Source organism: Lithobates pipiens, unplaced genomic scaffold (genome assembly GCF_037356315.1).
Source record: "Lithobates pipiens isolate NorthernLeopardFrog02 unplaced genomic scaffold, aLitPip1_a1.2 Scaffold_30, whole genome shotgun sequence".
NCBI lineage: Eukaryota > Metazoa > Chordata > Amphibia > Anura > Ranidae > Lithobates > Lithobates pipiens.
This window is the reverse complement of record NW_027507791.1, coordinates 143,331,828-143,356,544: the sequence shown is the minus strand read 5'-3', so window position 1 is coordinate 143,356,544 and position 24,717 is coordinate 143,331,828. Positions and strand designations below refer to the sequence as shown.

At 41.5% G+C, this 24,717-nt stretch overlaps 1 protein-coding gene across 1 annotated transcript in view; it reads left to right on the top strand.

Annotated features, from left to right (window-relative positions):
• Positions 1-362: 362 nt before the first annotated feature.
• Positions 363-24,717, top strand: part of DLL4 (delta like canonical Notch ligand 4) — a 36,919-nt gene continuing 12,564 nt past the window's right edge. The window contains exons 1-8 of the mRNA XM_077464924.1: positions 363-783; positions 1,177-1,437; positions 2,624-2,666; positions 3,594-3,860; positions 19,543-19,603; positions 20,158-20,288; positions 21,510-21,679; positions 22,580-22,799. Coding sequence (XP_077321050.1) covers positions 730-783; positions 1,177-1,437; positions 2,624-2,666; positions 3,594-3,860; positions 19,543-19,603; positions 20,158-20,288; positions 21,510-21,679; positions 22,580-22,799 — 1,207 coding nt within the window. The 5' untranslated portion in view covers positions 363-729. The remainder of the gene's footprint in view (positions 784-1,176; positions 1,438-2,623; positions 2,667-3,593; positions 3,861-19,542; positions 19,604-20,157; positions 20,289-21,509; positions 21,680-22,579; positions 22,800-24,717) is intronic.

Below are 24,717 nucleotides of genomic sequence, written 5' to 3'. Positions count from 1 at the left end.
CCCTCCCTCCCCATATACCCTGCACTGTACACTCCCTCCCATATACCCTGCACTGTACACTCCCTCCCCATATACCCTGCACTGTACACTCCCTCCCTCCCCATTTACCCTACACTCCCTCCCATATACCCTGCACTGTAACTCCCTCCCTCCCCATGTACCCTGCACTGTACACTCCCTCCCATATACCCTGCACTGTAAACTCCCTCCCCATATACCCTGCACTGTACACTCCCTCACGGTCAGACCTGTAGCTCAGATCTGATAGAAGTGTAATGTAACTCCTCCTGGCTCTGTACAGGTCTGCCATCTCCCTCACTGTGCCATCCACAGACTGACAGGTCTCCTCCAGCAGGCCTGGGCTTATGTCTGCAGAGGTGCCAGTGACATTGTGCCCTCCGATACTGGGCTTTGTCATCCTCCGCTGGGCTCTCTGGTGATCACCGCCCCACTAATTGTGGGAGAGCTCGGGGGGCGGGGCCGAGTGTGAATTAGCAGCGTGTAATGAGCTTTCCATATATAAGTAGCTGGGAGCGAAGCGGAGCTTTATTCACTGATCGCCATCCGGGGAATAAGAACTGTCCGGACTTCTCCCACTCACAGGACCGATTGCTGGATTTATCTTCTACCTATCTGGATAGCAGGAGATCGGCTCTAGGACTTTTCCTCTGTCGATTTTTATAGATCATTCTGCTGGATCTGTACTGGAGATCTGCCCTGGGCACGGCCATGGCACGTTGGCGATTCTCTGCCCTCACCTTGCTCTTAGCGATGTTGCAGCAGGTAATGGTGCCCGTTGAAGCCCCATTCTCTAGGCAGCTGGTAGTCTGTGGTTTCTTAGGCTGACCACACACTACACAATCTGATTGTACAATCTCCTTCATATCTACCAGCAACTATGCAGTACAAGGACCTACCTGATTGGATACAAATTAAATGAGGGGTGTGTGTGTGTGTGTGTGTGTGTGTGTGTATGTATGTATGTATATATATATATATATATATATATATATATATATATATATATATATATATATATATATATATATATATATATATATATATATATATATATAATTTTGTACAATCAGAATTGTGACGTGTGAGGGCAGCTTTAGATGAGTGATGATGGGATGGTGAGATCTGATCGGAGGGTCTTGTGTATTTCTCTCTAAGGTGTCGGGCTCTGGGGTCTTCCAACTGGAACTTCAGGAGTTTATAAACACCAGCGGGATGCTGGAGAACGGCGAGTCATGTTTGCCCAACTGCCGGATTTTCTTCAAGATCTGCCTCAAGCACTATCAGACCGTGGTGTCCCCAGGATCGTGCACATTCGGCAATGTGGTCACCCCGGTGCTGGGATCCAATTCTTTCATCATTGGCAATATGGAAGGCTTCTCCAACCCCATCAGGCTGCCCTTTAACTTCACCTGGCCGGTAAGGGGCTCCGTATCTCCAGTGGTGGCCATCCACGATTCAATTTTATTATCTAAATGTTGTGAGGTTCAAATCGGCAAACCGTGGATTAGGCATAACTTCCCTTCCGATCTTGATTTTCAAAGTCGATTGGCCAAGGCAGAAAATGATTGTTTAATCGGCAGCACTGAGATACTTTGTTCATAAAGTTGCTTGTATTTTTTAACGATCAAATTATGACATGCAATGGATTACTTATGATGGTATCTTCAACTATAAATCAAAATTCACTACCCCATGTGTGTCATATCGATTAAATTGGTAGTCGGCTATAGGTTTATGGTTCCCATCGGGAGAGATTGATTATAAACAAAATAATTATCGAACCATCTACGGCCACTTTAAAGAGTTTGGTTCATTGATGCTTGGTATCAATGATCCTTTTCTTGTTTGGGGGCACACATTCAATTGGGTACACTAGAATCATTTGAACACATTTATAAATGCAGTGCATATACAAAAAAAGTATGTCAAAGGGCTGCGTAAACTGTTGGCGCTAAATAAATCCATTATTATTATTTCAGGAAATCTAGTTTACACCACTGAGATGCTTTCATGTACATTACTAAAAATCATGAACACACCGCAAAAGCATGTAATCGCAAGTCAGTAAAAAAATAACATTGCCAAGATAGGCATTGTAAACGCACATGTGAAACCACACTGAAGGCAGGGACTGCAGTATAAACGAGCCCTAAATGTCAGGCAGATAATTGTGTGTATTTTGTGTATAAACACCCCAAAGACTGAATGGTTAATTAGAGGCTTATTTACACATTGGGGACAATTCCATGAATTAATCACCAGAGCAAGATATTGATGGCCAATCGCATCCTAAGCAACCCTTGTGACAGATGTTAACAACTTCAGATGGGTTCAAAGTCTACTGGCACCAGACACAATAACACTGGCATACCCACCCCCATCCCCTCTGCTGAAAATAAACCAAAGAAGCTTGCTTTAATTGAGATCTAGGCAGTAATACTATACGCAATTAGATTAATTAAACAGCACAGGCAAGCGAGAGCATCTCTTTAAAGACTGCACTGGCAGTTTGTTTTCATTGCTGATTATGACCTAGTCCAATGTCTCTTTTGATGTCGTCTTCTGCCCTTGCATTAAAAAGTGTTTTTGTGTTTTGTTGCAGAAAACCTTTTCCTTGATTATTGAAGCTGTCCATAAACCTTCAGGTAATTTTTATAGACACAAGAGGGCGCAATTGGCCCACCTATCATAAATATATATTTATATTTTACACGCATACTCTCTATCCCACATTTTGTCATTAGTTGGGCAATTAGGGCATTTCATTTAGGACCTGGCCTACAAAAATTTTAGCCTATTATTATTATATATTTTTTTTTTTTATACAAGCATATTTTACATTAACCCATGTTTTGCTAAAGATCTGAATCAGGCTCCTGCTTTTGATATGTATACTTTTTTTCATGTTCCTTCATACCTAATCTCGAACACAATTGCGTTTCCTCCAGTTTATTTTTGGCGTGGGAAAGAAGTCCGCTCTTTGGTGAGAAAACCAGAAGTCTGCCAAATCATCCTGACTGCCTTTTCCTGTATTTTACACCTTTTACAAATTCCGCCCTTTGGAAAAGAAATAATGGCTTTTGGATGTTTTGCTGACATGGAGGAAGAGAATATTTCAACAAAACAATTCTCACGTTGAAAAATTTCTTGAGACTACAAACTCTGAGACTAGACTGCTCACCTTGGAGTCTCGGCTTTTGATATTGGATTATTTTTTTATTTAAGGCAACAAACCAATAATACTACACAACAATTTTTTTTTTTTTTTTTTTTAATGTGCCTGTGTTTTAAAATATAGTATTAATGCTACTATTTTTTTTTTTTTTTTTTTTCCTCTAACGCTTATCTACTGGATTTCTTTGGCTTCCCTTTTTATTGTCATACATTTTAGACACACACTGTGATTTTCCCCCCCATATTCAAGTCCATTCTTTGGGAATTTTTTGGAAGTATTGCAAAACATAGGGTGAAGAAACTCAAAGTTAAAGCAAAGCAGGGAGGCTTCCTCAAATTGTTACAATATCACCCTTTAACTGTTATTAGAAACCACTTTTTTTATTATTGTCCTGTAGGTTCAAATCAAAATGATATGTTGGTCAGCAAGTTTACCATCCAGAAACCCCTCAATGTTGGTGAAGAATGGTCCACAGATGAGATGTCAGGAGTACACCAGACACAGCTGAAATATTCCTACAGAGTTGTCTGCAGTGAGCATTACTATGGGGAAAGCTGTTCCAGGCTTTGCAAACCTAGGGATGATCGGTTTGGCCATTACATCTGTGAATCAGATGGCAGCGTATCGTGCCGCAAGGGATGGAAAGGAGAATATTGCTCAAAACGTAAGTTGTATTTTTCCCACTTGGAAAAGCTTTACGCCAGCCATTCTCAACATGGTTTCTGTGGCAGCGTAGGGTTCTTCTAGAGGTGGTTAGGAGTTGCTTGAGCTGCGACTGATTGACCTCCCATTGGATGGTACTAGCATAATTCCAGGGTCAACATTACTTGGCAAAGCTTTATTAGCTGCTTTTAAGGGTGACATTTTGACCAGCACTGTCAGGGGGCAGTCAGATCACCACCGTCGGGTAGATTCTTCCCCTTGGCCACAAATATAGGGTAAATTTCCATGGTTTTTACAAGGTTCACATACATTGTCTTGGTAGGCAGTGCAAAGAGTATTACTGACATGCAAAATGCAGTATCAAACTGCCACCAGCTTTCAGCTCACTAATAGCTGAATTCTGATTGGTTCATGTGGGGTTACTACATTTGCTCACTGTGTAACTGAATTGTGTTTAAATAAGCATTCTTCGTGACAATAGCCAGGGGTATGTCAACACTCAAAACAGGCATTGTAATATAATACATGAATTTGGAATAATGGAAAATCACTGGGCTTGATATTTAAAAAACTGTTTTAACGAAAATAAGAGTCATTGCCCATAGTAACCAGTCCAGGTTTAGCTTTTAATTTTTATAGACAAATAGAGAAAAGACCGTGGAAATCTTGTCATATGGGAAATTTATCAATTCTGCTGCGGTGACAAAGTTTCATTGGCCCTTCCTCATGTTCTTTTCTATGTGTGCTTTCACCTTTGTATGTATTCATGTTTCTGTGTTTTTCATGTCATGCATAATAATGGAGATATCAGAATATAAATATTTCTTACAAATGTATGACTATATGGTATGAAATTTTTTTTTTTTTCCCCAGGGCATATATGTAAAAAAGCTAGGAGGCAGCATAAACAGGTGGATGTACACTGAGATGGGCCCTTAACCTGTCCAGCTCCCCTGGGCCCCACCATGCAACATCCACCTTCCTCACCCCTAAACTGTTTAATGCAATTGTAACAGCCTAATCACAACAACTGTCCTATCTTCACTGCTTCTTATTCTACAGTATGCACTTGTACTCATTGTACAATATCATTCCCATCCCTCTCACTTGGGGCTAGAAGTATATTTGGATATTGTTTTGAAAAAGAATAAAACATTTTTGACTGAAACCTCATTCAGTAGGCAGTCTCACCACTGAAAGCAGCCCATTCAAGTGAATGGGGCTGTTATGCAACTGCCTTGCATACTGCACATGGTTGCGCCATGGTGGTTCGGCCTTTTTTTTATGATTATAACAGGTGGAAAGAAGATGACAGATCACCTCCCAGCATTCACTGGGGATTGTTTTTCAAAGGGGCTGCAATGAGGGCCTTGGGAACGAATAGGATTTCCAATTAAAACAGAAAAAACACAAGCACTTTATTGCATGAAAATGGACAATATCAACAGGCACAGAGCCCTGACTTATGAAAAATGGCTCATGCCAAAGCTACTAGTATATACATCATCCCAAATCTATACTCTAGATTGTAAAAAAAAAAAATATGATGGGTTACTGTTTGGCCCTATGAAACCTCATTCTCTAGCAGTTATCGTACTGTATTCTAATTTAACACACAATTTAGCATCCTTTATGCACAAGAACACCTGCCAACATGGAAAGGCTGTCATTAGTCCCACGACAGATCCTCGCTCTGCGTCTCATTCAGCTGTTCATTAAGAAAAAATGAAAGGGTAATGTGCTGGCTATAGAAAGTAGGAGAGTTTGTGTGATCACACATTCTGCCCAGGGCTTTCCCTTTGTCAAATAAAGAATCCATCCAATTAATCTAATGAACTAGTAGTAACATTTTGTTTTTAAAGAAAAATCAAGGATGTTTTACTTATGCCTGTTTTCTGTGCTGTTAATATGACAGATTTGAGGTGGTCATTTATGAAAAGCAAACCAGCGAAGGAGACGGCCATTGTTGGTGAGCCATCCAAGTGCAGCAGCTTATTTATTTATAGGTTGACGTACTATAAAGACACAGGGCACAGAATAACCACACCTCGAAATACAATTCTGGAAGATAACAGTCTAGTATGTCTCTGAATGTAATGAAGAACTGAGCCTGTACAAATCTATATTTAAACATCCTAGACGTAACCTGTTTGCAAGCCACGTAAACCATATATGTAGTGGCAAGGAACGTGGGTGTTATTGCCCAGCCTCCATACATATACATCCAATGATGGCTTGAGGTTTCGTGCAGAGAACACGCTCCCAGCACACTGAGCGGTCACCCATGTCTCTCGATGAAAGCTTCTAAATGGGAGTCAAAGGGTCAGGTTCCCACTTGTGACCACTGTGAGGGCCAACCACAGTGGGCACATAATACAGAAGCGGCACTGCCTTCTGGGGGCCATTTAAGTGGGCTGTAATAAAGGGGAACTAAACCCTCCTATAATTTTTAGCCAAGGAAGCTGCCATCTTTGCCTCTGTCTGCTCTGCAACTGCCCTGCTTCTGTACGTGTGATCAGTTATGACACCAGTCATTTGATGGGTTGACAGTTTGGTTGAGAAAACAAGCAAGTGACAGTTAGCACTAACTGTTTTTTGAAACCATTAAATTAGTGTATTTAGTTATACTTTAAATATCTTTAACACCTTAAAGCAGAACTCAAAGAATTATCTTTTATTGCCAACTTACATTGGTGTAGCTTGTAACAATGTAATTATTCATATTGGTTTGTCTGGAGGGATGCTGGGGGATGCAGAAAATCACGGCAATAGTCCATGCTACATATAATGTTCGATGTGATCTGCTAGGTCCAATGCCAAGCAGCTTCCCCTGTGCACATAGGTAGCTGCTCACTTGGCACAGCCACCATTGAGAAAATGCCTTGTGGTGTTTTTTTTTTTTTCCCCTTTCATGAATAAAAGACAACATAGTAAGTGTACTGTGGTTGGACAAGGTGAAGAGGCACAGTGATGTTAAGATCTACCCTTCTCCAATCTGAGAATGTCTTGTATTAATTGAAAAGAAAATGGCGTTTTCTGAATGTTGGTGTTGCTGAGCAAGCAATCCCCTGTGTTCAGAGGGAAAGCCGCTTGAGTAGGACCCGGAAGATCGCTCCAAGGTATGTCCAGAATATAATTACATTGTGCCAAGCTGGACCAGTGTAACCGGGCAATAAAGATAACTCCTGAAGTTTGGCATTAATATAAACTTTTGATCTGTGAAATAAAATTTTTCTTAACATGACTTTCATGTTTGTACTCCAGTGTGGCAGCGCTGTAGTGAGCCTAGACTGCAAAGAGTCACCGTGTGCCATAATTAAGACTAAGAAATCCCATTCTACTTTTCTTCAGTGCAGTAAAATGTCATTGGTAATTGGTTGCCAGGGGTAGCTGCTGTTTCATCATTGAAAGATGAACTCCACTATAAAAAAAAAATATTCCCTTTCGGCATGCGTATTCTTACTTGAATCTTGGTGTGCTTTGTGTAATTCCCCAAATCTGTGTAGGAGCTTCTTATAATAGTCTGCACTGCAAGGGTTAAACACTTGTTTCTGTTTAAATTTAGAACTACAGGCAAATGGGAAAAACTATTTCAGATTTGGTAAGGTTATAGCCACTGTCCTGTACCATAGCCAAAAAAGGAAGTGAGAGAAAATCGCTGCAAATTAAGGGGATATCGTGGGGACCCCCAGCTCACCAGAACTATTGTCCCCATTGGAAGATTTTCCCTCTATTATTTTTCTTCTGGGGACAACCCTTAATTTGGGATTTTCTTTCACAATAATGATAAACAGGGCAAATAGACAACGCAAGGCAAAGACAGCAATAAAAAAAAAAAAAAAAATCTGTGTTCCAATCCCTTGCCCCTCTATCCAAAAAAAAAAGTTTTGCCTATAGTTTATACATTAAGGTACAAGAAACAATTGTTTACTTACCCAGTCCTCAGCAGCTCCTCCAGGCTGTAAGACTGGCTCCACAGCCTCTTCTCCTCTATGCTCTGCCAGTGGACTACCCCCTCAGTGTTCTCCCATCCAGTAAAGAGCTGGGGTCCCTGCATTGTACTTGATGATGTCCGAGGGCTTGTGATCACCAGAGCATAGAGGAGAAGCTGTGGGAAACCAACTTACAGCCCGGAGGAGCCTGTGGGAGCAGAGGACTGGGTAGGTAAAGGTGCCCCCTTTTTTGGTACCTTTTTAAATATAAACCAACATTTAACCCGTGCAGGGCAGCTCCTCTATAAGGGAGTATTTTTGTCTTCCTCAAAACTTTAGATTTAAGACCTCCTAAGTTTAAAATAGAACTGAAGGCAATTTTCTTTGGATAAAGAGAGGGATGTAACCCCTGTCAGTTTTTTTTCTGTGTCCTGTTGAGGAGGTTTCCCTTCACTTCCTGTCCCTTAGCCAAGAGATGAACTGAGAGGAAATCCCTCCAAAATGAGAAGATCACTCCTTGTCACCAGAATTCATGTCCCCATGGGAAGATTCCCCTCTATTCCTATTCTAGTGACAACGTAAAATGTAGGATTTTTTTTTTTTTTCTCACTCAGGTGATAACAGTAAACAAGACAAATAGATTGCTCTAACAGGGGTACAGACAGCAATAAAAACCTGACAGGTGTTCTAATCTCTCTACAGTCAATCCAAAAAAAAAGTAATTTTAAGGAATAACGATGAGCTATGTGGCAAGATCATATCTTAGTTTGATCCCATGTGAAGTGATCATTGTACTGGACCAATCTGTGGCCAAGACGTTCCCTGATAGCATGTACAGCAGAGACATGCGCATGGGGTGTGTCTGGGCACACCCTAATCACCCTGAGTGGCACAAATTCCCCCTGTTTAAACCCCCGATAAAAAATGACTGACACAGTCCGCTACCTTACTGACACTGTCATGCACATGCATGCGCGCACACACACGTGTGTTTAAGCTTTGAGGTGCACACCCTAATGCAATCGGCTGTGCACAGTATATGTGTGGCTCTTGGGTGGGAAAAGCCTTATGCCGCGTACACACAGCCGGAAATTTCCGATGGGAGCTTTTCATCTGATTTTCCGACCCTGTGTATGCCCATCTGTCTTTTTCTGTCGGCATTTCCGAAGGTCTTCTTTGAGAGCCTGTTCTTAGGTTTTCCGTCGGAAAAATTTTCTATCTGATTTTTTGTTCGTGTATGCAATTCCAGCGCATGCTCGGAAGCATTAAAGTTCCCTTTTAGTGCTGTTGAACGTGTTGTATGTCGCGGTATTATTGACCATCGGAATTTGGTGTGACCGTGTGTAGGCAAGACAGTTTGAGCGAAATTCTGACAGGAAAACCATCAGAGCTTTTTCCGACGAGACTTCCGATCGTGTGTATGCGGCATTAGCCACACTGGGCCAGTACAGAAATTACCTCCTGGTGGGATTGGGATCTGAACACACCTGAGCTCATCCCACAATTTGAAATGTGATGGGAGGATTGTAACGCATGCCAATGGCAGCTTCTGCAATAAAGAGGCTGGTAAAACGTCACTGAAGAAACACTTCCAGGATGTGATGGTGGCAGAGTGACACCAGTTTGTAATTTATGGGGACACAGTGGGGGGAATCCACAAAGACAAAATCAGCCCGGCATGCCAACCAATCAGCCTCTTCCTTTAATTTTTAAAGCCTAACTGAGAAAGCTGAAGCTAGAAGCAGATTGGCTCCAGTCAAAATTGCAGATGGAGGGTTTCCCTGTCAGTGATCTATTGGGAAGGTGACATCAGGCCATCAGCTGTGGGGGGTTTTTTTTTTTTTGTTTTTTTTTCTTGTCAATTGGAAGAAGGAAGGACGCGATGAAGATGAAGCAATAGTGGAAAGCACATCGCACACAGTCACTAAAGGACATTTCCAGTGTTTATGTCGGATGAATCATCAGTGGATGGAAAACATTCACATAAACAGCGATCAGTGCAGTGTTTGCTGTGTAAACACCTTATTATGGGACAACGCGGAGCAGGTTGGTTTGTTGTATCAGCCTAGTCTGTATATGTCTCCTCCGCGCCACTGACACGTGACCACACTTTACTTCAGGGATCTCCACTGAGTCAAGTATCGATTGACTATCGGGTGGGCGGGGCCAACGTTACCAGAGAGTTCGGGGGGCGGGGCAGCTCGCGTGGCTGAGGGTCAAGTGTAATGTTGTGGGACTCGTGCGGCGCTGTCAGGGAGGAACGCGCTCTCATTGTTGTGGTTGGCTTTAGCCAGAGGGGAGAAGCTGAGAGAACAGCTGTAGTCAGGAGAGAGACTACAGTCATGAGGGGTTCATGGCTTACAGGAGCAGCTGTTCTCTCCGGGGGGAGGCCTTGTTCAGAGTCAATCAGCCATTAAATGAGGCCCTTGTAAAATCAATGTGACCCCAGTGTAGAACGGACAGACCAGCCCCATGAACTCCGACACCCCTCTCTCTGTATGAGGCTTCTCCCAGAATAAGGGAGTGACTGCACTCACTAATGGGCTCCATTCACACCTGACAGCTTTGGCCATTTTTTTGAACCTTTAAAGAGGAGTTGCACCTTTCAAAAAAAATATTAAAAGTCAGCAACTACAAATACTGCAGCTGCTGACTTTTAATAAATTAACACTTACCTGTTCCAGGGTCCAGCGATGTCGGCAGCAGATGACGAGCAATTGCCCCCGTTGCCATCCTCTGTCAGGGAATAGGGAAGTGAAGTGTTGCGGCTCCACTGCCCGGTTCCCTACTGTGCCTACGCGTCGTGCTGCACGTCTCCACTGGGCCCGCTGTGTCCTGGGAACTGTGTGTTTCGCAGAACGGGGGGGGGGGGGGGGCGCGCATCTGCGGCTAGCTTGTCCCAGAAGTGGGTGCAGATACCTGGATTATACAGGTATCTGCACCCCCCCTCCCCCCCAGAAAGGTGCCAATTGTGGCACCGGAGGGGGGGGGGGGTTCCGATGAGCGGACCTTCCACTTTAGGGTGGAGGTCCGCTTTAAGAACACTTTCACACTGAGCCGTTTTAGTGGCCCTGTTTAAGCGGCACTTTTGCGTTGCTTTTTGTTTTTGGCTGCTAGCGGGGAGCTTTTAACCCCAAAGAAGGGGTTAAAAATGCCTATGTTGTGACCCTATCGAAGAGCTTTTCAGCGCTCAGCAATTCAATGGGCAGAGTGTTTTGGGAGAGCTAAATACTTTCTCGGCCACTAGCAGGGGGCAAAATACCACCGCTAAAACGACAGTTAAAAAAAAAAACCCTGCAAGACAAAGCATAATGAGCTAGTATGCTTGGCATACTAGCGGATTATGAAATGCTCACCTTAGATCAAAGCCCCGGTATTGGTCCTCGTACGCTGCTCCGGCTGGCGACATCGCTCCCGCACGCACTCCTGGGCATGTGTGCTGGAGCCACCGGTACTGGCACACTCACTAAAGCAACGGCACGTACGTGCCTTTGCGTCAGTGCACATGTGCCGATGACGTCGGCACATACAGATACAGGGGACAGTTTAGGTGATACCTGAGGGAGCTACAGGTAAGCCTTATTATAGGCTTACCTGTAGCAAAAAGTGGTTGTAAAGGGTTTACAACCACTTTAACCCTTTCGGTGCCAGAGCCAGTTTTTGTTTTGTTTTTTGCACTTATGATTTAAATTTAATTAATTTTAAATTTTTTATGTCGCATGATATTACTGCAAAAGTTTAGGAAACACAAAATGTTAGTAAAAAATAGAATACATTAAAATACAATAAAGTTAATTTTAGGGCATATATCACCCAATTTTTTTGGTAAAATATACAAAATGAGCAAATGGATACCCAGCATGTCAAACCTTAAAGTGTTTAACCTAAATAAAACAAAGCAGATCCTGTTCCCTTAATGTGGTTGTACAACCACTTTTACCTACAGGTAAGCCTATATTAAGGCTTACCTGTAGGCGCTGGAAATCTCTCCTAAACCTCCATGGCCTAGGAGATATTTTAAAATAAAGCCATGCATATGCGATGCATAGTAGCCCATTATGCGTTTTAACGTTTTCAGGGAAATAAAGAGAAAGTAAAACCCATCAGGGTTTAGTTCCTCTTTAAAGCATGTTATACAGCACGGTGTTTGTGCTGTGTTATTTGGCCCCCTGTAAACACCTATAAAAAAAATTTAAATGACTGGCTGATCCTACCGGGCTATACCCTCCCACCTGTAAACTGCTGCTGAGGGTTGACACCGTGGTCAGTTTACATGCCTCCATCATCTGCAGCTCTCCTCTGTCCTTCTGTCCTCTCCCCTCCCTACCTGTTTGCTTGTGTCAGCGCCCGCCCCCTCTGCTCCTACTGCTCTCATAATTAATATAAAATAATCCCATCCCCTCTGTAACATAATATGTGTTCCTGTGCCTGCGTTATATATATATAAAAAAAATGCTAATCTGGAGCTGTCAGCCGGGCAGAGGAGAGAGCCGAGGAGTCACATGGTTTCCGGGAGCTGCTGTTATATAGGTGTACAGATCAGCATATTTTTTTATATAACACAGAGGCACTTATGTTACAGAGAGGATGAGGGGATTTTATAAAAGTGGCTTAACCACTTTAGCCCCTTCGCACCTAAGTTAACCACTTTCAGACCAGACCAATTTGCTGGTCAAAGACCAGACCACTTTTTGCGATTCGGCACTGCGTCGCTTTAACTGACAATTGCGCGGTCGTGCGACGTGGCTCCCAAACAAAATTGACGTCCTTTTTTTCCCACAAATAGAGCTTTCTTTTGGTGGCATTTGATCACCCCTGCGGTTTTTATTTTTTGCGCTATAAACAAAAATAGAGCGACAATTTTGAAAAAAACGCATTATTTTTTACTTTTTGTTATAATAAATATCCCCCAAAAATATATAAAAAAACATTTTTTTCCCTCAGTTTAGGCCGATACGTATTCTTCTACATATTTTTGGTAAAAAAAATCGCAATAAGCGATTATTGATTGGTTTGCGCAAAAGTTATAGAGTTTACAAAATAGGGATAGTTTTATAGCATTTTATTAATAATTTTTTTTTTTTTTTTTTTTTTACTAGTAATGGCGGCGATCAGCGTTTTTTATTGTGACTGCGACATTGTGGGGGACCCATCGGACATTTTTGGGACCATTGTCATTTATACAGTAATCACTGCTAAATAAATGCAGTGATTCCTGTGTAAATGACACTGGCAGTGAAGGGGTTAACCAGTGGGTGGCAGTGTAGGGGTTAAGTGTTCCTAGGGGTGTGTTACTAACTGTGGGGGGTTGGGCTTTCATTTAGTGAACACTGATCTCTGCTCCAATCACATGGAGCAGAGATCAGCGTCACTAGTTGCTAGGCAGAATGGAGAAATGCTGTTTACTCGGCATTTCCTCCATTCAGCCGCTCCGTGAGACGATCGCGGGGATGCCCGCGGCGATCGAGTCCGCGGGTCCCGCGACCGGACTCACGGGTGTCCTGACTAGCGCGGGAGCGCGCCGCCGCCGGCGCGCTCCCGATGGCAGGGCGGCATTGAATATTGGACGTACCTGTACGCCAATATGCCTGCCCGTGCCATTCTGTCGACGTACATGGTCGGGAAGTGGTTAAAACAAATCTAAATTCCTAAGCACAATTTTGGAAGTTTGACATGTGTTAGTAAAGTCATACGTATTACCACAACTACTTTGTGCATCCAGGTGGATTATACCGCATTTTTTTCCCAAGACAAATTGGGCTTTCTTTTGGTGGTAAACGGTAATGGATATCTCCTGACTTATTTTATTTTTTTTATCAAAGGAAAACTGGCCCAAAATAGTATAAGTGTGTATATGTGTGTGTGTGTGTGTGTATATACAGTGGTGTGAAAAAGTGTTTGCCCCCTTCCTCATTTCCTGTTCCTTTGCATGTTTGTCGCACATAAGTGTTTTGGAACATCAAACCAATTTAAACAATAGTCAAGGACAACACAAGTAAACACAAAATGCAATTTGTAAATGAAGGTGTTTATTATTAAAGGTGAAAAAAAATCCAAACCATCATGGCCCTGTGTGGAAAAAGTGATTGCCCCCCTTGTTAAAACATACTATAACTGTGGTTGTCCACACCTGAGTTCAATTTCTATAGCCACACCCAGGCCTGATTATTGCCACACCTGTTCACAATCAAGGCATCACTTAAATAGGAGCTGCTTGACACAGTAAGGTCCACCAGAAGATCCTTAAAAGCTACACATCATGCCGAGACCCAAAGAAATTCAGGAACAATTGAGAAAGAAAGTAATTGAGATCTATCAGTCTGGAAAGGGGTTATAAAGCCATTTCCAAAGCTTTGGGAATCCAGCGAACCACAGTGAGAGCCATTATCCACAAATGGCGAAGACATGGAACAGTGGTGAACCTTCCCAGGAGTGGCCGGCCGCCCAAAATTACCCCAAGAGCGCAGCGACGACTCATCCAAGAGGTCACAAAAGACCCCACAACAACGTCCAAGGAACTGCAGGCCTCACTTGCCTCAGTTAAGGTCAGCGTTCATGCCTCTACCATCAGGAAAAGACTGGGGAAAAATGGCCTGCATGGCAGAGTTCCAAGGACAAAACCACTGCTGAGCAAAAAGAACATCAAAGCTCGTATCAATTTCTCCACAACACATCTTGATGATCCCCCAAGACTTTTGGGACAACATTCTGTGGACCGATGAGACAAAAGTGGAACTCTTTGGAAGGTGTGTGTCCAAGTATATCTGGCGTAGAAGGAACACTGCATTTCATAAAAAGAACATTATACCAACAGTAAAATATGGTGGTGGTAGTGTGATGGTCTGGGGCTGTTTTGCTGCTTCAGGACCTGGAAGACTTGCCGTGATAAAAGGAACTATGAATTCTGCTGTCTACCAAGAGATCCTGAAGGAGAATGTCCGACCATCTGTTCGTGTACTCAAGCTGAAACGAACTTGGGTTCTGCAGCAGGACAATGATCCTAAACACACCAGCAAGTCCACCACCGAATGGCTGAAGAAAAACAAAATGAAGACTTTGGAGTGGCCTAGCCAAAGTCCTGACCTGAATCCTATTGAGATGTTGTGGTATAACCTTAAAAAGGCCGTTCATGCTCGAAAACCCTCTAATGTAACTGAATTAGGACAATTCTGCAAAGATGAGTGGGCCAAAATTCCTCCAGGACGCTGTAAAAGCCTCATTGCACGTTATCGCAAACGCTTGGTTGCAGTTGTTGCTGCTAAGGGTGGCCCAACCAGTTATTAGGTTTAGGGGGCAATCACTTTTTCACACAGGGCCATGATGGTTTGGATTTTTTTTTCACCTTTAATAATAAACACCTTCATTTACAAATTGCATTTTGTGTTTACTTGTGTTGTGCTTGACTATTGTTTAAATTGGTTTGATGTTCCGAAACACTTAAGTGTGACAAACATGCAAAGGAACAGGAAATGAGGAAGGGGGCAAACACTTTTTCACACCACTGTGTATGTATGTGTGTGTGTGTGTATATGTATATGTATATATATATATATATATATATATATATATATATATACACATATACACACTTTTTTTTATTTTTTTTAAATATAGCTGTATGTTTTCTTGCTACTTCCAAAACTTACCACCAAAGAACAACTCAAATCTGCAGTGGGGCAAAAAAGTATTTAGTCAGCCACCAATTGTGCAAGATCTCCCACTTAAAAATATGAGAGAGGCCTGTAATTGTCATCATAGGTATACCTCAACTATGAGAGACAAAATGTGGAAACAAATCTACACAATCGCACTGTCTGATTTTTGAAAAAAATATTTGCAAATTATGGTGGAAAATAAGTATTTGGTCAATATTAAAAGTTCATCTTAATACTTTGTTATATATCCTTTGGCAATGACAGAGGGAAACCATTTTCTGTAAGTCTTCACAAGGTTGTCACACACTGTTGCTGGTATGTTGGCCCATTCCTCCATGCAGATCTCCTCTAGAGCAGTGATAATTTGGGGCTGTCGCTGGGCAACACGGACTTTCAACTCCCCCAAAGGTTTTCTATGGGGTTGAGATCTGGAGACTGGCTAGGCCACTCCAGGACCTTGACATGCTTCTTACAAAGCCACCCCTTCGTTGCCCGGGCAGTGTGTTTGGGATCATTGTCATGCTGAATGACCCAGCCACGTTTCATCTTCAATGCCCTTGCTGATGGGAGGTTTGCACTCAAAATCTCACGATATACATGGCCCCATTCATTCTTTCATGCACACGGATAAGTCGTCCTGTTCCCTTTGCAGAGAAACAGCCCCAAAGCATGATGTTGCCACCCCCATGCTTCACAGTAGGTATGGTGTTCTTTGGTTGCAGCTCAGCATTCTCTCTCCTTCAAACACGAGTTGTGTTTCTACCAAACAGTTCTACTTTGGTTTCATCTGACCATATGACATTCTCCCAATCCTCTTCTGGATCATCCAAATGCTCTCTGGCAAACCTCAGACGAGCCCGGACATGTACTGGCTTAAGCAGGGGGACACGTCTGGCACTGCAGGATCTGAGTCCCTGGCGGCATAGTGTGTTACTGATTGTAGCCTTTTTTTTACATTGGTCCCAGCTCTCTGCAGGTCATTCATTAGGTCTCCCCGTGTGGTTCTGAGATTTTTGCTCACCGTTCTTGTGATCATTTTGACCCCACGTGGTGAGATCTTGCCTGGTTCCCCAGATCAAGGGAAATTATCAGTGGTCTTGTATGTCTTCCATTTTCTAATTATTACTCCCACAGTTGGTTTCTTCACACCATGCTGCTTGCCTATTGCAGATTTAGTCTTCCCAGCCTGGTGCAAGTCTAAAAAAAAAAAATAATTTCTGGTGACCTTCAACAGCTCTTTGGTCTTCACCATAGTGGAGTTTGGAGTGTGACTGTTTGAGGTTGTGAACAGGTGTCTTTTATAATAACAAGTGCAAACGGGTGCCATTAATACAGGTAATGAGTGGAGGACAGAGGAGCCTCTTAAAGAAGAAGATGCAGGTCTGTGAGAGACAGAAATCTTGCTTGCTTGTAGGTGACAAAATACTTATTTCCCACCATAATTTGCAAATAAATTCTTTCAAAAATCCTATGATGACAATTACAGGCCTCTCATCTTTTTAAGTGGGAGAACTTGCACAATTGGTGGCTGACTAAATACTTTTTTGCCCCACTGTAATTTTCCTGCTCCTGATGATCACAACAGCGATACCACATATGTGTATGTTAGTTGTTGTTTGTAGCCGTAGTATGGCCCAAAAACAATAGTGCCCATTTAGTTTTTTATCCTACCTAAAACACAATGGCACTGCTACTAAAAAAATAAAAAATAAATAAAAAAAAACGAAATAAATAAATAATGACCCTGACATTAACCTTTTTGATCCTGACCCAAACACTGTCCTTGGCACTGAACTAGATCAAACTTTGATCTAGGTTTTTAATTTTTTTTTATTTTTTTCCCCTCTGCAAGGAGAGAGAGAGATGCTAAGTATTTCTCTTCCCCATTCACAGAGAAAGAAGACATAGGGGAGGGCTTCACAGTGACTGATCAGGGCGATAGCCAATCAGAGCCTATCACAGCAATCGGGAATCGGGAGTTCCGGGTCCCGATCGTTAGTACTTCCCAGCACAAAGTGAGATACACAAATATGCAGCCCCACTGGAAATAGCCCAGTGCAGTGGGGCCTCATATCTGGGCATGGTCGGCGTGAAGGGGTTAACTATGCATGCACCAATGAAATGGGGATAAACTTCAATACCCTACATTTTCAGTGGGCGTGAAACACGCAAGAGGGTGCCAGCATCATTTTTTAAATTGTGCAGCAGGAAAACACATGGTACTAGGCGTTATAGCAAGCACAAATGTATGCACATGTGCTAGATGTGTGGGTGTGTCATTAAGAATTAATAGCACCCACGCGCATCTGCAAAAGGTAGAACGTTTTTATGCTGTAAAGGAAAACGTGATTTTATTTTTTTCAGACATGTTGCTGCACTGCATCTGATACAAACAAGCACTAAAATGTACTCCTGTTAGGCAGAGTTTAGTCGTCTGTGTTGTAAATCCTCCCTATCCCCCGAATCCCCCCCTCTTAGCACAACCCATATTTTTAGCAGTGATCACTGTATTAGTGTCAGTTAGTATCTCATTGTCAATATTGCAGTCCTGCTATAAGTTGCCGATCGCGGCCATTACTAGTATTAAAAAACAAAAAAACATAAATGCAAATTTCAGTATATATCCCATAGTTTGTAGACACTATAACTTTTGCGCAAACCAATCAATATACGCTGCTTGGATTTTTTTTTTCCCCAAAAAAATATGTTTCAAAATACATATTGACCTACATGGCCTTATGAAGAAATTAGATTAAAAAAAATAAAATACTGGATATGTTTTATACAGAAAGTAAGAATTTTTATTTTTGTTTATAGCATAAAAAACCCAGAGGTGAGCAAATACCACCAAAAGAAAGCTATATTTGTGGGGGGAAAAATGACATACATTTAATTTGGGTACAGCATTGCATGACCGTGTAATTTTCAGTTAAAGTAACAGTGCAGTATCGCAAAAAGTTGCTTGGTCATGAAGAGTGGTAAATCTTCCAGAAGTCAAGTGGTTAACCTCCACAAAATGCATTTTACAATGGAAAACCAAGGCTCTTTTAAGTGGTAGGGAATTAGACTGTTTGCATGGCGCTTTACAAGATGAGAGCAGACAGTACAGTTTCAATACAGGAGGAATCAGGGGGCCCTGCTCATTAGAGCTTACAATCTAGGAGTTATAGGTAGTAACCGCAGCGGTGCATTGCATTAAAGTATGCATTTTGTGCACCTTTACTGCAGCCAACCAATGCAAAAAAACTGAGCTTGGAATGCATCTCAATGAAAATCCCCAAAATATGCCTGCATGTTAGTGCATTGTGCTGCAGTGCACTTCTGCTGGTAAGGTGCACTGGGATTCAGAATGAATGGCGCCACTCCAAACTAATACAAGTTGCATGCAATGCCAAATGTTGTGGGACAGCATGCAGAATTGCGAACTGAGCCTTATACAGCAAAGACTATTTTATGCACTGCTTTACATACTGTACATTGACATCAGGAGCATACAATGTAAGGTCCCTACCTCACAATCATTAATACACTTTGAATGTGTAATCCAGCCCCAAAAGCAACTATACTAAAATAGTTTGCTCCTGCCCACTGGGCTTGATCCTGTGTAAACCAAGCTACAGGTGTCTGAGTGCTCATGTGAACAGCCACCAATAAAATACATTGGATTTAGGATGTTGAATTGATAAAATGCTCAGGTGTGAATGGTTCCTTATGGGTTTTATTTGCTTGCTCTGTCTTGTCTGTCTCAGTGTTTCATTAAATTTTTTTGGACTGTAGCAGCAGTTTGTCAGATCATGTAGTCCACTTCCTTATTGTACTACTGCTAAAATAATATCAATTGCAAAATAAGCCATCTCATTCTTTGAGATCCCTCCTAATAAGTTGATACCTTTCACTCATGTAGAAAATGTTTATAGATTTCCTTTGACTACAGTGTGTGTGTGTGTGTGTGTGTGTGTGTGTGTGTGTGTATATGTATGTATAATATATACTTTATTTTTTTTTTTCATACCTGTCTGTTTATTGATGTAAAATACATAAGACAAACCGATACGTCGTACAATAGTAACCATAATTAAAAATTGTGTTTCCATAGCAATATGTCTGGATGGGTGCAGTGAGCAAAATGGTTTCTGCAACAGCCCTGGAGAATGTTCGTAAGTACTACTTCTTCTACTTCTACTACACAATAAATGACCATTCACTTTATATTCTATAAACTGGGTAAGCTGATCTGAGGTTATTTTTTTTTTTTTTTTCTGCACGTATTAAGGAAAATGAATGGATTAGTTCATACTATTGTTGGCTATAGTTTTTTGTTGATTTATGGTGAACACAAAGATTGTATCTCAGGAAAATGAGTAATCCCTTTGTGATAGTTTGTATATAATTCTGAGAACATTTTGCATTTTACAAAATCGCATCCTGCCTTTTCTTTCTTAGTCACTTTGCATATTTCATATAATATTGATGTCTTTAGGGTGACGTTGTTACGTATTTACTAATTTTATCACCTTATACAGCTATATGCTACATTCCTAGGCTTAGCCTGTGGAAATAAAAAAAAAAAAACCTTATTATGCATCCCAGTCTAAGCTTCAGTTGGATTAGTTGCTTCTGGGTTACTGCATGTGTTTAAATCCTCCTCATACATTTTCTAACTTCTCATCACAATGGGCAGCAATTGAAGTTGTTTTCTCCTCTTATGCAGATGTCGCCCTGGCTGGCAAGGTCGTTTCTGCAATGAGTGCATTCCCCACAATGGATGTAGACATGGTACATGTCAGAATCCATGGCAGTGCATCTGTGATGAAGGCTGGGGTGGCCTTTTCTGCGACCAAGGTAAGTGTACAATTCAGATTCTTTGACCTGCTTTTATAGTTATTGTTAAAGTGCATCTGTTCTCAGACTATGGACATTAATGTATATTCATTAACATATTTTCAAACAGTAATAAGCATTTTTGAAGAAAGCTATACCTGATGTATCTACCTGCATGTATTGTGAGTTAATTTATTTCTCAAAGGTCTTTAAAGATCACAACAGACTCTGAAGATGGTTTTCAGTTGGTTCTTAACAGCCTACAAACCCCTTCTGTGTGAAGGATGGCAGGCTGCCAAGTTTCTGCTCTCCACAGAAAATAAATGGGGTGATTTCAATGTCTTTGTTGTGAATGTTGAAGATGCAACTGGGATCACTAGGCAGGAAGATGGACAGGGGTTTAAACCTCAAAGAGGTTCTAACATGTATATACTCCTTCCTTTTTTTTTTTTTTAAGTTGTTAAGGTCTGTGTTCCCACTGGAAAGAGATCTCATCACTTCCTGTCTTTCTTACCCTATTAGGATAGGAAGTAAGGCCGCGTACACACGCGGGGACTGTTCGCTGAAACTGTCCGCTGAAACCAAGTTTCAGCGGACAGTCCGCTCGTGTGTGGGCTTTCAGCGGACAGTTTCAGCGAACAGTCCGCTGAACAAGGTTTTTCGGAAATTCCGAAAAACTGTCCGCTGAAACCTTGTTTCAGCGGACAGTCCCCGCGTGTGTAGGCTTGTTCGTCAAACAAAGTTGCGCGCATGCTCAGAAAGGATTTTCACGCCGAAAGTTATAATGCAGTGTATAGGACGTCGTATTTTTCGTCCCGTCGTACGTGCCGTTCACGTCATCGCGCACGGTTTCAGCAAACTGTTCGTCCGTCGTGTGTGGCCATGTCCGTCCATGCTAATTTTGAGCGGACTGTTTGCCGAAACTGTTTGACGGACAAAGTTGGGCGAACAGTCCCCGCGTGTGTACGCGGCCTTAGAGTAAAGATTCCTAATAAGGACAAACGGTAGTAAAACTCGACAGAGGTTCTGACCCTTTTCCATTTTACTCAGAACAAACACATTTTGGCTGGTTTTACGTTTTAAATAGGTTTCAGTACTATGCATTAAACCCTAGCAACCTGAAAAGCTCTTTCAGCAGTTTGCTATGAATGATTTCTGATTTACTGCTATGGTTGATCTGCTAAAAGGCATTGGGAGACTAGCTTAATATTAATGTTTACTGATTGATTTGATTTGTTACAGATTTAAACTACTGCACTCATCATAAACCCTGCAAAAATGGAGCCACTTGCATGAACACAGGACAGGGCAGCTACACATGTTCTTGTCGAGCTGGTTATACTGGGGTCAACTGTGAAGAGAAGATCAATGAGTGCGATAGTAACCCCTGCAGGAATGGCGGCAGTTGCACAGTAAGAAAAAGATTTCTAAATCTGTTAACCTGTGACCTTGTCATTCTTGGCTGTATATTGTAAATATAAAGAGGTATTCCACTTTGGTGTAAAAGTAGAATCCCCCCCACTGGCACTTGGTGCCACTGAACAATGTGGCTCTCACTTTTACACTCAAAATTGTACCAGTGTATCACAGATTGACAGCCTGGAGAGCATGCAGAAAAGCATTTAATTACAGGCATGGAAGAAAGTTAGTAAGTGCTGAGCTCTTTAGCCTGCCAGAAAATAGATTAATCGGCAGATGGACAATTGGACAGAGCAAATGTGCAGAAGTCGTTTCCCAGCTTTTTATTGAAAGTCTATTATAACTTCTGAAATATCAAACACAGCTGCATTATACCCAACAACCATGTATAAAAAAATGAAGTGCACATTCAGGGAAAATAGATTTTAAGATTTTGTTATGAAGGTGCTGCCCATGTAGATTTATTAGTGAATTTAGGTTTTCTATAAACCTTAAATTTGTTCTCAACAGTATAGGAGGTAATGTCCTTGTTTTCTACCTTCCTTGTTTTTCTAGCAATACAGAGCTGACTTGCTTGAACTAGATTCTCTCTTGTATCTGTTTTCACTATCAACATTCGAAATGCATGTTTACTGCTTTCTGGAACTGTCCTCTTTTGTTTTTAAACACTCTCTGCCATTCCATACTAGTGTATGTTTTGAGTTCTCTTAAAGCTCAGCTCCTGCCAAACCTTTTTTTCCTAGACTAGTGAAGAGGAGTAGGGTTTAATTCATTGTTAAAAACAGAGGCTGGGAAATGGCTTTTTTTCAATTTACTTTTATCAGTATAAAATTTTAGATTCCTTAAGCATCAGATACCTGATAATCATAATACATTTTTCCGTTTTCTCCTAGGATGTGGATAGTGGCTATGTCTGTGAGTGTCCACAAGGATATTATGGAACCCACTGTGAACACAGTGTGCTAAATTGTGCAGATTCTCCATGTTTTAATGGTGGTACATGTAGAGAACGAGAGATGGGTGCCAGCTATGCCTGCCTATGCCCGCTAGGATATACAGGTTCTAACTGTGAAAAGAAAGAAGACAAATGTACAAACAGTCCTTGTTTAAATGGTGCGTGTTTTTTAATTAATGTTGTATTTGTTTTCTTAGTAAACCAATGGCATATTTCCAGTTTAAAGCTTCTGCTTTAAGTAAATAACCTTCCTAGGATGCAAGCTTTATATTTGATACACTTATACAAAGCTAAATCTTGTTTGAGAACATTGGGCAGCCTTAAGGAGACTTTGGCGGCTTGCCAATTCAAGGCAGAGTGACTATGTCTCTTAACAGGGTCCCTTTCCCTCATATCTGACCTCCTTTTACTCACCTTGCCTGTACTCCCTCATTGCCCCTTCCTGTCTTGATACTGAAATCAGCAGTGTCAGCAAACCAGGGGAGCAGTGTTACTTCCTTGGTCATGTTCTGGCCTAGTGAGTGGCAACACAGCAACTTTGTGGCCTTAGTTTTAATATTGACTAGGACACTGTCTGCATGAAATTTGAATGTTCTACCTGTGTTTCCTGGGTCTCTGTCAGGTACTTTGGTTTACTACCACACTCAAAAAATATGCTAGTAGGTTATTTTCCCCCTGTCTAAATTGTTGGTATTATGTGTGTACAAATTGTCTATGCTAATAGGGAGAGTTAAGGAAAGACCTGGGGACCTACACTTTTTAAAATCGCCAAGAAAATTTAATGGAAAAGGTCCCTAAGTGTATTGGACATGGTCCCCAGAGATCTGCCCTATAGGATCACCAAGAGTCAGACACCAAGGTCAAGGATTGGCACAGTGCGGAAGGTCCCATGTGCCCCAATACCCAAAGATGCTAGATACTACATAGACGTTGTCAGGAGCAGAGCGAGGCTTGTAATTATCCATATAAATAAATAGAAAATTTAAATCTGTACTCTGACTACTACAAATGAGTACTGTAATTGTGTCATGGGAGGTGAACTGCTGTTAAATATTTGTCTAAAGCAGTCTGAGATAACTCATAACTTTAACTGGTGATTCCATCCATTACTGGGCACTGACTACTTCACTATTGGTTTTTGGCTGACTTTTGCCAAGCTAATTCTAAATGCATCTGTAAAATTACATACTTTTCTGTATCTAGTTCATTGCAGAAATATGTATTATGGCAGAATGCAATCAGAATTGAAATTCTATTTCAAAGTTGGTGCTGCAGCATTACAAAGTATCGAAAAAAAATAAAGTGCATCACTTGTTCAATAAATAACGATTAAATAATCGCACGAGTGAAACGCGCAAAAATGGTGACAATCCAAAATAAAGTGGCATTCAAACATATCAATATTGACATGTAAATGTGCAAAAAAAATTTATAAAAATTAATTCATATGTCCATAAATAATAAATAAATGTCCATAGAAATATCAAAAAAATCCAACAGATCGTGTGACTTGATTGAATAAAAATATATACTTGACCACGTGGGACCAGTTAACCTTTAATTACCACTAAGAAGATGGTGGCTTACCAGATCATCAGCGACCCCCTGTTTAAGGCAGGTCAGTCAGCACATGTAATGTCACAAATTCTGGCTCCAGACGACCAGATGTGAAAAAATGGGTGTCTCCTATCTACAGACTCCGCAGCTCAGGTGATCAGTCATCGCAAACTTCCCAAATATTTGCCAGCGTGTAGGCTCATGCAAAATAAAAAGTGATCCAAATCGTGTAATATGTTTTAACACCCAAAATTATTTTTCTTTATTGCATAAAGTCAGATGCTGTAAAAAGGACTCTGAGTCTCCAATGTACAGATAGCGTTTAAAATACAAACGGCGTTGAAAACAAAAAATAAAATTGCTAGCAGATAAAAAAAATCTGTGTGGTTTTAAATTGCGATCATGCGCATGTGCGGGAAGTATTGTTTTAAACTTTCACTATGTACAGACTGTAGGTGTTAGTTGCCATGAATGTGATTTTGTAAAGTGGCCAAGCAATTGCCTGCACTAGTTTCTTAG